Source organism: Chelonoidis abingdonii, chromosome 7 (assembly GCF_003597395.2).
Source record: "Chelonoidis abingdonii isolate Lonesome George chromosome 7, CheloAbing_2.0, whole genome shotgun sequence".
Classification (NCBI taxonomy): domain Eukaryota; kingdom Metazoa; phylum Chordata; order Testudines; family Testudinidae; genus Chelonoidis; species Chelonoidis abingdonii.
The window spans coordinates 4,745,854-4,760,213 of NC_133775.1; the positions used below are offsets into that span (position 1 = coordinate 4,745,854).

At 40.4% G+C, this 14,360-nt stretch overlaps 1 protein-coding gene across 6 annotated transcripts in view; it reads left to right on the forward strand.

Moving 5' to 3' along the window:
• MAST2 (microtubule associated serine/threonine kinase 2) overlaps window positions 1–14,360 on the forward strand; it is a 368,160-nt gene that overhangs the window by 301,083 nt on the left and 52,717 nt on the right. For all 6 annotated transcript variants that reach the window (XM_075067585.1, XM_075067581.1, XM_075067582.1 and 3 more), the window contains 2 exons: window positions 1,443–1,652; window positions 13,541–13,642. In XM_075067585.1, the coding sequence (XP_074923686.1) occupies window positions 1,443–1,652; window positions 13,541–13,642 (312 nt within the window). The remainder of the gene's footprint in view (window positions 1–1,442; window positions 1,653–13,540; window positions 13,643–14,360) is intronic.

Below are 14,360 nucleotides of genomic sequence, written 5' to 3' on the forward strand. Positions count from 1 at the left end.
TAACCAGACTTAGTCTCTTCATTCGACCCGTTAGCGACCTGCTCCTCTTATACCTGTCTTGGAAGACAGCTTCCTAGTAGCCATTACGTCGGCCAGACGAGTCTTCGAGCTCAGGGCTTATGTGGTTCTGCCATACATTCTGTTCACAAAAACCAGTGCAGTTAGAACCACACTGGCTTTCCTCCCTAAGTGGTTTCGAACTTCATGTTCACACACACACTCAACGCGATGGGGACAACAATTGCACTCCCTGGACGTTCTGTGGAGCGCTCGCATTTATGTCGAGGCGACAAACACCGTTTTGTAACTCGCCCCAACTCTCGTCGCAGTAGCTGGCCGAGAAAGACCTACTTGTTTCCTCTCAGAGGATCTCATTCTTGGTGCTGCGTGCACCCGCACTTGTTATGATTTGGCTCAATTTTCCAAGCCACATCACCAATGCATTCTACACAGGGCTCAGGCTCATCTGCCGCCTTACTAACTCATGTACCTACCCACGAAGATCTATCGCGCAGCTCCATGGTCTCGGTCCATCTCTTGCTTCGCATTATGCTCTGATTCGAACAGCCATGGAATACTGCAGCCGCGCTCAGTCTGCAATCTGCCATATTTCACTCCGACCCCACCTTGGCTCATAAGGCTTGGGAATTTCACCTAACTGGAATGGATATGAGACAAGCACTCAAAAAATAAAGATTACTCACCTTTTGTACTGTTGTGTTCTCGAGATTGTGTGCTCAATCCATCCAACACCCGCCCTCCTTCCCACTGTCGTGAGTAGCCGGCAAGAAGGACTGAGGGCGGCTGGTCAGCAGGTAGATTAGTCGCGGCCACATAAGCGCGCCACTCCAGGGGGCACCCTGCCGACCCACCGAGTGTTGCTAGGGTAAAAATCTTCCGACGAACGTGCACGCGGCGCGCACACACCTAACTGGAATGGATATGAGCAACACATCTCGAAGAACAACAGTTACAAAGGTGAGTAACTGTCTTTTTTGTTACATCGCAGTTGATTATGGTCAAGGTCCCTGAGCACTCTGCAGCAATCTTGACCTAAATTCTTCTTCAAGACCCTTGCATTCTGTGACACTCCTGCAATAAATTTAATATTGTGATTCCCATTCTGTGTGTACAGCACAGGGGGATACAGAATCAGAATTGAGGTTTCTATGGACCCTTAACACTGCATGTTCTGACTTTCAGAAACTTGGATTTTTTACTACAAGATTCTAATTATGTTTAGGTTAATTTACATGTCATGACAATCAGAACTCTTGGTAGTATTTTGTTTTCTGTGAATTCTGATATCACTGAGCTTTCTTGAACAGTCATATATTTTGGCAATGAAAAAGTGTATCAGTTAGCATCCTATCTGTTCACATTTACATGTCAAGATAGCAAAGTTCAAGTGAGTTTGTCTTCTTTTTATTCTTTGCTTTCAGGCCACAGCACAGATGGAGGAACGGCTGGCTGAGTTTATTGCTTCTAATGCTCCAGAGAACGTGCTGCAATTAGCAGATGGGGTCCTAAGCTTCATTTATCACCAGGTTACTGAGCTGTCCAGAGACTGCCTGGATAAATCACGTGAAGGACTTATTACTTCCCGGTACTTTTATGAGCTGCAGGAGAACTTAGAGAAACTCCTACAGGATGTAAGTCCGCTCAGAAAATGTATATGATGTTGCTTTGATTAAACCTTTAACAATAAATAAAACCTTGAGTTTAGGGAGAGCGAGTGGGTAGGACACCAGGTGGGGAGTTAGGAGACCAGTGTTAATATCCGAGTCTGCCACTGGCGTACCAGGTATATTTGGGCAAATCACTTTACCCCATACTCCAATTTTAAAAAAATCAAGAAATGTACATGAATGAGTTGGTGGAGACTTCACCCTTTAGTGAAAATTGGGCTCAACCAGGTAAAAGAAATTGCTTTACTTTCATGTACTTTAAGAATTCGAATGACTTATTAATGAGGATAATGCCTTGAAGGAATAAAAACGTCATAGTTTATAGTGTTACTATAAAAAAACTTTTTACAAAGGATTTTCAGAAGTTGAACTTTATTCATTTTGTTTTTAGTTCTGCATTGTATTTTGTAGCATTCAAAGTATTAACAAAAATACAGGACGATACAAACTTTAATACATGTTGATTGCACTTCAACTGTTCAAACAAAACCACTGTTTCCTATAAAATAAAAAATATTTGATAAAAATATCCCTAGAAGGTAATGTTTGTATGTCAGTTTAAATGCCTGCTTTACCTATATGTAAGCTGGACTGGAATTCTGCTGATGAACTTTGATGGAGAGAATAAATTATAGGGATCAAAAGGATATGCCACAGGTGTCTTGTTAGATTTGTCAGTAGTGCTATTTGTTACCATAGTATAGGTTTTGGCTTGGGAACAACTTTCTTACTCTTGCTTCTTGGTTAGGGAGCAGTTGAACTGGAATATTATGGAGGTCATGATGCCTATAGCCTCCATATCTTGGAAGATCACAGGTATTGCCGAGTGATGTAAGAAGGGAGAGATGAGCTAAGTTAGTTGAAATAAAATTAGTTTATTCTCTGTGTTGGGTTTTGTATATTTTCTGTGGAGCTGCATAGATATTTCCCTGAGCAGTCTGCAGCTCCCATGGTGTGAATTCTGGCAATATGTACACAGTTGCCATCCTTTCCAGGTAATGGCACTGTACATGAGAAAATGGTATGAAGATTAAAAAGGTGTACAAAATACTAGGAAATCTTACTCATATTACCTAAAATCTTTAGCAATCTCCTTTTGAAGACAGAGCTCCTCTTGATATATGCTGTAATTACTTGGGAGAGAAAACTCAAGTTTGTCTTCATAAAGATCTTCCATTATAAAGAGGAGAATTCTGACAACACAAGAGTCTAAGGGGATGCCTGGTGACAGTATCTGTGAGGTCTTTTAAAATGTCACTTATATATGTTAGAACTAACTACTATGAACATAACATTTCAGTGGTACATTGATTTTTATACTGATCTTAAATATCCTGTTGTTTATCTTGTATTTTGTTTACACAGTTTAGTCTAACTCATACTTTTTTCAATTCATGTTTCTTCTCTTAAGAGTATGAATTAATTACTAGGAAGTGCATTGTTGTTAAGGCCCTCAACGATAACCTTGTGACATTTGCAAGTAACGACAGTTAACCTTTTTATTGTTGTTGAGGACTTAGCAGAGTGGAGGAGTGTTTTAATTATTTATTGGCAAGTGAATTTGTAGCATTCATGAAAGCAACAGTGAAGACTAGTCCATAAATACCGTCCAGGAATGCCATTGCCAGTGAGTTCTCCTTCCTAGAGCTGTGTGGCTGGATTGTCATGAAAAGGGTTCCCAGACACCATCTGAGATGCTTGTGTGTTTGGAAGTTTAGTTCAGCACAAAAGTAGGATATGTCTTTATGTTCCAGGGCACGTATCACAAATTTCAATAGCAAATACAGGTTTCACTACAATCACAGCTAGTCTTGGTGTGGTATTGTTTGCACGCTGTTGGCTCCATCACACGGAGCCCTGGATATGATCAGATGAGCACACTTCCACATGAGCTCTCTAGCCCTTCATGTGCATCTGAATGAGTCTGGAATTGGTGGACTTACAGAAACTTTTGTTGCTTTATCTCTCTGTCAGGCTGCCCCTCAGGCAGTGTCAGAACGAGCAGACCTGATAACCCAGAGTGGAAAAAGCTGATCCAGAGATTCCAGTCCGTAGGAATGGAGGTTGTATCTACCAAAGAAGTTGTCAGAGAGTGATGGGTCTTTAAAAGAAAATGTGAAATTAGACTAGACTAGAAATGTGAGCACGCAAGCTTCCAGGGCAAGCCAAGCAACACCTTAGTGTTGGGTCCAGTTTAGACAATGCAACCATGGCTCTTTAGAGAACTGCAAGAGGGCACAGGAAGCAAGATGTCACTGAAGAGTGATCCGCAAGGCTTCAGCGCCGAGATAGGGGTGGTGTTTTTGGGTGGGTTTTTGTGTTGGGTGGTGGTGGTGAAGTATCCTAGACGCCCTGCAGCCTGACTGAGACTCTGTGGAAAAAATTTCAACGCCAATTGCATTAGTCAGGAGCTAGCATGAGACAGTGGTAACAGGGCAACAGATATACAAGTGATAAATGGACGAACTCAAATTTCAGTTTCCAGAAGCTCTGTCTCTGGTAGGGTAAATCCACAGCTGAGTTCTCAGACACCGCACTCAATAGAGCAGAACTTTATTTATGCAAGTGCACAAAATGAATGGGGTAGGCAAGGCTCTGCTATATGAGGAGAATTAGAGAAGGACTTTTCAGAACTTTAGGGAAAGATGACGGCGTAGGGAGATATGATTGGGTCATAAAATATGACTGGTGTAGGAGAAGTAGAATAAGGAAGTGTTGGCTGTACTGTCTTATCATAACACAAGACTAGAGGTCACCCAATGAACTACTAGCAGCAGGTTTAAAACAAATAACGTATTCTTCACACAGACACAGTCAACCTAGTGCAGAGCTCTTGCCAGAGGATGTTGTGAAGGTCAACCCAACATACAGGTTCAAAAGAACTACGATAATTTCAATGGAGGATGGGGATCCAATCAATTATTCAGCAGGATGGCTATTCCCCAGCCATCTGTTGCCGAAGCTAGGGAATGAGCACAATGGGTGCATCGATTGTATGGCGGATTATTTTCTCTTCATTTCCTCTGGGGCACCTGGAACTGGCCACTGTCAGAAGACAGGATACTGGGCTAGCAGGACCTTTGATCTGATCCAGTAGGGCCATTCTTATGTTCTTGTGTTTATATATTTCCACACCTGTCCTGTTATAGCAGAGTGTTCCAAAAGGTAGGTTAGATCCCAGGAGAAGCAAGCCTAAGGGGAAAAACAGTTAAAAGAGTTGGCAGTTTTTCAGAGAGAAATTAAGGACACAATAACAAACTATCCCAATGAGTAGGAAAGATAGGAAGTATTACAAAAGACCACTGTGGCTTAACTAGGAAATCTTCAGTGATCTGAAACTCAAAAAGAGTCCTACAAAAAGTGGAAACTAGGTCAAATTACAAAGGATGAATATAAACAAATAACATAAGTATGTAGAGACAAAATTAGAAAGGCCAAGGCACAAAACAAAATTAAATAGCTGGAGACATAAAAGGTAACAAGAAAACCATTTACAAATCCATAAGCAGCAAGAGGAAGACCAAGAACAGGTTAGGCCCATTATTCAGTGAGCGCGGAGGGGAGAGGAGGGGAACAATAACAGAAAATGTGAAAATGGCAGAAGTGCTAAATGACTTTTTTGTTTCAGTTTTCACCAAAAAGATTAGTAGCGATTGGACATCTAACATAGTGAATGCCAGTGAAAATGAGGTAGGATCAGAGGGTAAAATACAGAAAGAATAACTTAAAAATTACTTAGACAAGTTAGATGTCTTCAAGTCTGCTGATGAAATACATCCTAGAATACTCAAGGAGCAGACTGAGGAGATATCTGAGCCATTAGCAATTATGTTTGAAAAGTCATGGAAGGCAGGAGAGGTCCCAGAGGACTGGAAAAGGGCAAATATAGTGCCACTCTATTAAAAGGGAAATAAGGACAACCCAGGGAATTACAGATGAGTCAGTGTAACTTCAGTACCTGGAAAGATAATGGAGCACATAATTAAGCAATCAATTTGCAGACACCTAGATTAGAAGATAGTGAGATAAGTAACAGTCAACAGGGATTTTTCAAGAACAAATCATGTCAAACCAACCTAATAGCTTTCTTTGACAGAGTAACAAACCTTGTGGATGGGGGTAAGTGGTAGATGTTGTATATCTTAACTTTAGTAAGGCTTTTGATACTATCTCACATGATTGCCTCATAAACTAAGGAAATACAGCCTAGATCAGTGGTTCTTAACCTATTTATCATTATGGGCCTCATCCAGTACTACTTGTATGACCCTGAGGATGTCAGGTGGGCCACAGCTGTGTACTGATTGGTCCGCAAGCGGCCCATAGGCCACAGGTTGAGAACCACTGGCCTAGATGAAGCTACTATAAGGTGGACGCATAACTAGTTGGAAAATCATTCCCAGTGAGTAGTTATGAGTGGTTCACACTCAAGATGAAAGGGCTTATTGAGTGGGAATCAGTTCTGGGTCCAGTTCTGTTCATGTTCATATTCATCTTCATCAATGGTTTAGATAATGATATAGAGAGTACACTTACAAAGTTTACAAATGATGCCAAGCAGGAAGGAGTTGCAAGTGCTTTGGAGGATAGGATTAAAATTCAAAATGATCTGGACAAACTGGAGAAACGGTGCAAAGTAAATAGGATGAAATTGAATAAGGACAAATGCAAAGTACTCCACAGATACACCTGTATATCAGTTGCACACATACAAAATGGGGAATGACTGCCTAGGAAGGAGTACTGTGGAAAGGGATCTGGGGATCATAGTGGACTACAAGCTAAATATGAGTCAACAGTAATACACTATTGCAAGAAAAGCAAACATAATACTGGGATGTATAATAGGAGTTTTGTAAGCAAGACACAAGAAGTAATTCTTTCGGTCTACTCCACGCTGATTAGGCCTCAACTGGAGTATTGTGTCCAGTTCTGGGTGCCACATTTCAGGAAAGATGTGGACAAATTGGAGAAAGTCCAGAAAAGAGCAACAAAAATGATTAAAGGTCTAGAAAGCATGACTTATGAGGGAAGATGAAAAAAATTAGTTTTGTTTAGTTTGGAGAAGAGAAGACTGAGAGGGGACATGATAACAATTTTTAAGTACATAAAAGGTTCTTACAGGGAAGAGGGAGAAAAAAATGTCCTTAACCTCTGAGGATAGGGCAAGAAGTAATGGACTTGAATTGCAGGAAGGGAGGTTTAGGCTGGACATTAGGAAAAACTTCCTAACTGTCAGAGTGGTTAAGCACTGGAATAAATTGCCTACGGAGGTTGTGGAATCTCCATCATTGGAGATTTTTAAGAGCAGGTTAGACAAACACCTGTCAGGGATGATTCAGAAAATACTTAGTTCTACCATGAGTGCAAGGGACTGGACTAGATGACCTCTCAAGATCCGCTCCAGTCGTAACAATTCTGTGATTCTATGATAGCCAGATTCTCAAGGAATTGTATCATGATGACTGCAGAGTGGCTGAGGTTCTGTTGGTATCCCAGAGCTGGTGAACTTATTAATGTATACATTACTTCACTTCCCAGTAGCACTGATTTCTGAATCAGGGACTGGTTATTCCTAAAGGTGCTGCTTCAGGTTTATACTTTAGCTCTTGAAATGGATAACCTCAAGAGAGAGGTCTTTGCAGACAAGTTGTCGTAGCCAGGATGTATTCTTTCAAACAGTCAGCCTCCGTGAAGAAGTATTACTCCTACTGCCACTGCCACCACCTCCTCATCTTAATTTTATTGTAGTAGCACCAAGGGCTTGTCTACAGTACCGAGTGGGGTCAATCTGAGATATGCAACTTCCGCTATGTGACTAGCATAGCTCAAGTCAGCATACTTGGATCTACTTACCGTGGTGTCTTCATGGTAAGTTGACAGCTGGCGCTATTCTGTTGACTCTGCTTGCGCTCCTTGTTCTGGTGGAGTACCAGAGTCAGTGGGCGAGCGCTCAGCAGTTGATTTATCACATCTATACTAGATGTGATAAATCGACCCCCACTGGATTGATCGCTGCCCGCTGATCTGGCGGGTAGTGTAGACAAGCCCTAAGAGAGCCAATCGTAGACCAGGACCCTATGTGAGAGTATAGAGACCTTTGCTGTCTGATATTTTAAACCAAATATCAATCCTGCACTTTTCCTTGCAAGAGATACCCTGTCGTACTCAAATGGTGGACTGGACTTGGGAATTAATGCCATAACCTATCAACCCTTTGGCAATGGTAGTATTCTGCAGCGATAAAGGCAACGTGTCACTCAGAGTTCAGCGAGATATCGATAGATTTCACAAGGCAGTTCATAGAATCCAAGGCCAGAAGGGACCACTGTGATCATATAACTCTGATCTCTCATATAACACAGGCAACGGACCTTCCCCAAAATAATTCCTAGAGCAGATCTTTCAGAAAAACATCCAGTCTTGATTTTAAAATTGCTAGCTGATAATTGAAACCAAATATCAAATCTCTTGTACCTCTTGAGGGACTTAAACATGGTCTGGAATGCTCTCACTGGCCTAGTTTTTAAGCTATTTAAAAGGATATCTCTTCATTGACTATCAAAGTACTATTTCTGGTGGCCTGCTGCTGTGCTTGGGATATCTGGAATGCAGAATAATCTCCCAAGGAAAGTGGTGAAGCTCCATCAGTTGGGTCTTTTAAGCCTAGACCTGACAAATATATTCGAAAATGTTCGGTGGAGAACAACCTAGTGTTGTCAGGGAGGGGGATTGAATGATGTAATAGATTCTTTCCATCTCTGTCTTCTCTAATTGAATGAGACTATTTTTTATATTTAGATGGGGCTTTTTAATGGTGAATTTAAAAGCCCTATTGTGAGTCTCTTTTCTCTTACGGAAACAAAACCCATCCTTTACTATAACGTTTGAGAGGACATTCCTAGGGTTCCCTTCTAGCAGCAGCACTGCGGAGGAAATGGAAGGCAGCCTAGCTCCTGCAGCCAGCTGGGCATGAGGGTTATGATCCAGCACTCCCCACCTGCCTAGTTCTGAGGTAGTTGGGGGAAAAAAAGAGTAGAAAGGAAGATCAGGGCAAACTCTCTCCTCCCCCCCAGCAAAAAAAAACCACCCTTTTCTTGGAGTGAGGGAGCAGACGCCCATACCCCTGTCTCCACAAAGTGATAGATTGGCAGACAGAGATCATGTCTGAGGCAAGCACATATCCTTGCAATACCTCAGATTTCAAGGAGCAGCAGGGAGAACTATAACTGGCTTTGCTGTCTCTAGACACTGCCCACCTGGGCTTCGAATTCTCCCACAAACAGCTTTTCTCCTCCCTAGTAGAGCAGCCCTTTGCTGTACTGTCAAAGTTTGGGGCTGAGTCTGACCTTTTCCTCTCCCCACCTTCAAGATCATCCTCAGATCTGGGGTGGTCGACCCTGCCCTGGGAGAAGAGAGTGGCTGGTCAAACACATCTCCCATTTCTTCCCTTTATCCCATGAGTGATGCTTCCAAAAGAGCCTTCCCTTTACCTCTCTCGCCAAGCACAAGGAGAGCTGACATTGAACTGTTACTGTGTAAGGTACGGCAAGCATCTCCACGCTTCTACAGTAATTGACAGTCAGGAGCTGCCCTGCCCCCTCTCCGTTAGCTTCGTCCACAGGGTCAGGGTGGGACGGGCATGTCTATTCTTCTTAATTTTAATTGATTTTCTTAAATTGACTCTAGCCCACCCGTTACCTAAAGGGGAAATGAGGACAAGAACAGAGAGATAAGATTGGTTCCCTCGGTGCTAGCATAATAATAATAATTAGTACTGCCTGGAGGTTGACTGTTTGCCAGAACGCATGCTGGTTCCGACGACTTGTCGCCAAGGACCTCTTTCTTGAGGTATCCCTTTCAAGAGCTGAGGCATAAACCTGAAGCAAGATGCTTCCTTTAGGAGGGAAAGGACTGAAAGGGAATAGTGGGAGAGGACAAGGAGGTTAGAGAGAAGCTGAGAGAACACCAGACACTTTTCTTTCCACCTCTCTTCCTCTTACTTTACTCTCTCCTCTCATTCCTGTGTCTTCTCTCTTTCGTTGCTTTTTGAATGCGTATGAATCCCTTTCTTTCCTACCTTTTCTTTTCCATTCTCCCTTAGATGCCCCCCAAACTATGAAGGGACACATTCAGGATATTTCAGATTAAATGCAAAGACATGTCACTGTGATTTCTTTCAGAGACAGAACTGAGCTACTAACGTGAGAATACTTCAAGATATCGGTTACTGTGTTTAGACCGTGAGCTCTTGGAAGCAGGGTACTCACCTTTGGTTAGTTTTTAAGGTGCTGTGCACATTTATAGCACTATATACAAATAATAGATACAATGAGGACTATTATAAATTGCACTCACTGCTGCAGTATGGAACAGTCTATGCAATATAGCCCATTGTTTATCTACAGTATTTGCATAAACTGTGGCAGCATCAGGGAACCAAATGTCTTTATCACAGAACAAGGAAATTAGTCTGCAGAAGGTCAGTGGATGGTACGTAGTTTATGCAAAATCTGTTCTTTTAAAGGAAGAATATTTTAAAGGATAAAGTACATTTAAAACAAAACCCTGGATAATCAGATTTTTTTAAAAGCTGGAATTTCAAGTCATAGGGAAAAGAAAATATTAAACTTTAATGAAAATGATGCATAATAAGGACGGTTCAAATTGTACAAAAACTTCATCATAAAGTAAAGAGTAAGTACAATATAAAGAATTAAATATTCAGACATAGCTGACGTGGATATAGCTATAGAAAACTTAGAGGCACTTACATACCAGATCTTGTTATAAAATACCAAAATGTTACCATGGCAGAGAAGATTAATTCACTTGTATATAAGTATAAAGTGTCATATTTTAGCCAAGAAGTATTTGGTTTATTAAATAATTGGATTTATCAGGTGGACTTCCTGAAGTAGGCATGAATTCAAAATAATTTTTTAGGCATAACTTTCATGAGAAGCTTAAAGTTAGAAGTCAGAATCTTAGAAAATAAAGTAAAAGCCTTCTTATATGGATCCGTAGTGTTGATTTCTTTATCTTTTACCTCATGAAACAAAGTAGAAACAGAGTTCAGAACAAAAGATTAGTCAGTTACTGCTCTGACGCAATGACTAACCAGGTAAAATGAGTTGAATTTGCAATATTGTATGTTTACACAATTAGTCAGATTTTCTGATGGAAAGAAAGATGAGGGATATACAGGTGTATCTGTAAATGAAACAAAGAAAAAGGGGCCTTATTACGATTATATTATGCTGATTTTAATGTTGCCCTCTTGAAAATTGGAATTGCTTTCTTAATTAATGCATAAGTGAAATGTATTGGTTCTTGGCACTGCAGCTCTGCTGTTTTGGTTCGTATCAGTATATTAGCTCAATTACAGTGTTGTGACTTGCATATTCCAGTCATTGGTCCTGCTGAACCCCAGGGGAGGACGGTGATTTTAATTTCATGCCTCAGTGGCTACAGTTAGTGACGGATGGGTCTTTCAGATAAGGGAATCGGTTTGTAAATTACCCATCTCTACCTCCTATACATGTGTCACTGGAAATAACTTGGTGTGTACAGGAATGGCATCAGCCTTCACCCGTAACCCCTACTCTCCCCTCCCCTCAAGAAAAACAAAACAAAAACCCTGAAATGACACCAGCAACCTTCAGACAAGCATGTCGTCATTGAGAACTGCTAATTAGATGGCATGCATCATACCAAGGCGCATGGTAGAAGCAGGCAGTTGTTTGGTATATAAGCCTGTGATTTTGAGATACTATAACTGGGGCAGATTGTAAACAAGATATCTGTAGAGATGTCTGGACTATCCTGTGAGAGAAGGAAACAAGAAGAAGCAATTTTACTGAGGATCTTGGAACAACAGCACTGTGCAGAGATTATGGCTGAGTGGCTCTTACAAGTTGTGTTTGATTTTTGTAATCCTGTAGTTCTCAATCTTTTTTTAGCCTTTCTTTATCATTTGACAGACATGAGTTAGTGTTTCATTTTCAGAACAGAACACCTGATTGAATCAGTTATATTTTTAAGAATATTTTGTCTGTGTCCTCTCAATAACTTAGAAAGGATGAAAACAATACAGCTAGATTTATAATAATAAATTGCCTTTGACAATATAAATATCGATGCAAAAGGATAAATTGGTTTTTCTACATGATTTACATTATCTGGATGTAAACTGACATTCCATTTGCATGGCTCTTGTATCAGAAATAATATACTGTGGTTAATGTTTTAGTTATTTAAATATAGATAACCTATGGTGATCTATAAAAAAAAAAATCCTTTCGAATATGAAGACACTGAAATTTTATCCAAAATTCATGCTTTGTCTCGTTACTTTAACTGAGTGTTGTACTGTGGTGCACAGAGGAGAGAATACAAAGTGTCCTCAGTTAGATAATTGTCTGTTTGCTATTTAGTAATTAGCTTTGAAATACATTCTATTAAAAGTCTGTCAAGTAGTTATGGGTTTCAAAATGTTATTCTCTGTGACTTTCATTTGTAATATACCCACAAAGCATCTACTATGTTCTCTTTGGTTGACGTATCAGTAGTTCTATAGATAAGTCCTTTTGTTTTAGATTAAAATTCTAACACTGTTTTCTCACGTGACCTGTTAAACAATAACCTATTCCAGATTAAGCAATAGCTTATTTTCCAAAGAAAAAAGCTTTAGTAAGAAATTGTGAGAACATACCTTTTTAAAATTGTACTTTATGGTTTTTCAGTTCAGAATCCAGGCTTCCCTGTGCTTTTACCCTTCCTTAGTGGCTACCAACGCTGTTTGTTATCTCAAACGTGTATGGATTTTTTATTTTTGTTTTAATGAACGCTATTAAATGAACCTCTGTTTCTTGCCACCTGAATCCTTGTTGATAAAATATCATGCCTGCAGGCAACTGAAAAGCGCGGAGGTAATGTGTGTCATCCAGCCAGTTCAGGACTCTGTTTCTGTGGCTGGGCTAAAGCAGAATGTATAGTCTACGAGATCTTAGTGGTAGTTTGTCAGTTTATTCTGAATACCTTTAGAGAACTGGAGGCTGGCAGTCCCTTATCAACCTGCATAGTGAAGTATTATTTACATGTGCTTTGGATCTTGTGCTGTAGCCATTCTAGGATAGAGCAAGCAAGAAGGAAAATTGTCTTTTTGTACCTCTCAGAATCTGTCTTCATATTTTCTAGGCATTAGTTTAGTTGCTTTCTTTCTTATAAAAAGAAAAGGAAAACCTTGATGAAACTAAGCATTGAGTTTATAGTGAAATGGCAAAAACCTGTTGTCCTAAAGGAATAACATTTGTCAACCGCAAATGTATTTTCTATGTACTTTATGTTCTCCTTCTATGCACTGTACATCAGGTATTAACAATTTGATTGGCAGAATAAGAAGAATGAAATTGGAAAAAAAATACACGTTAAGATCTTCCATAATAAGTAGGAAATACATGCGAAACTGTAGAAGTAAACTTTAAAACTTTATATTTAAATATACATCATTCTCTAGAATTCAGCACCCTGGAAAGGAAAACAGTTTCAGTGATAACATCTAATAGTTAGACTAGAAATCTTAGTTTAAATTAAAAAGCCACCATGGCTAAGGGAGATTTTCAGGTAACTTATAACAAAAAATGCCTCTAGCATATTCATTGCTTGAAAAGGAATCAGTTATACGGGAAAACCTGTATATGATTTGGCAACAAAGAATGTGCTTTGTTAATTGCTTAGCCTGACTCAGTCAAGCCTTCACTGCTGAATTATGGTTATGAAGCTGATTGCTCTAGATTTAGTGTTTGATGATTCACTGTTTGAACAATAACGTGATGTTTTGCTCTCCGCAGGCCCACGAGCGATCAGAGAGCTCAGAGGTGGCTTTTGTTACCCAGCTTGTGAAAAAACTGATGATCATCATTGCACGGCCGGCGCGACTGCTTGAGTGCCTGGTAAGCACAATCCTCAGAAGAAAGTGTATCTGCTTTGAAGTTCCTGGCTGGGTACACAAGACAGTAAGAAGAACCAATTCTTACAGGGAAAATATGTTTTTGAAAAATAGGTCCAAATCCAAAACAGGGATACACAGGGCCTCTCTGGAAGTGTAGAGCCCTTAAAGTGGGTATAAATTGCCAGAGCTGCTTAAAGGATCTAGCCTACTTAAAGGATCCTTTGTGTAAATGAGAATTGAACTCTGAGGGTATGTCTACACAGCAAAGAAAAACCTGTGACTGGCACCGGCCAGCTGACTCGGGCTTGGGCTGCAGGACAATTTCATTGTTGTAGATTTCCAGGCTTGCGCTGGAGCTTGAACTGTGGAATCCTCTTCCCCCACCTCAGGGTCATAGAGCCCAGACCCAGAAGTGTACACAGCAATGAAACAGCCCTGTGACCCGAGTGAACTGGCGTGGGCTGTGCTGGGTTTTTCTTTGCTGTGTAGACACACTTTGAATTTTTTTAAAAATTGTCATGTTCTGACATGGAACTGCACGTGAGCAGGTGGGGACAATCTAAAGGATTCTGTAAGCAAGATTAAATTCTGTACAGAAGAACCTGAATATGTTGAAGAGCAAGTCATATATTTCTTTCCAAACTACTCACTCAGAGTAGTAAGAGGACATAGTTTTACACTTAGTTCTGGACAGTAGGAACAAAGAATGCAGGTCATAC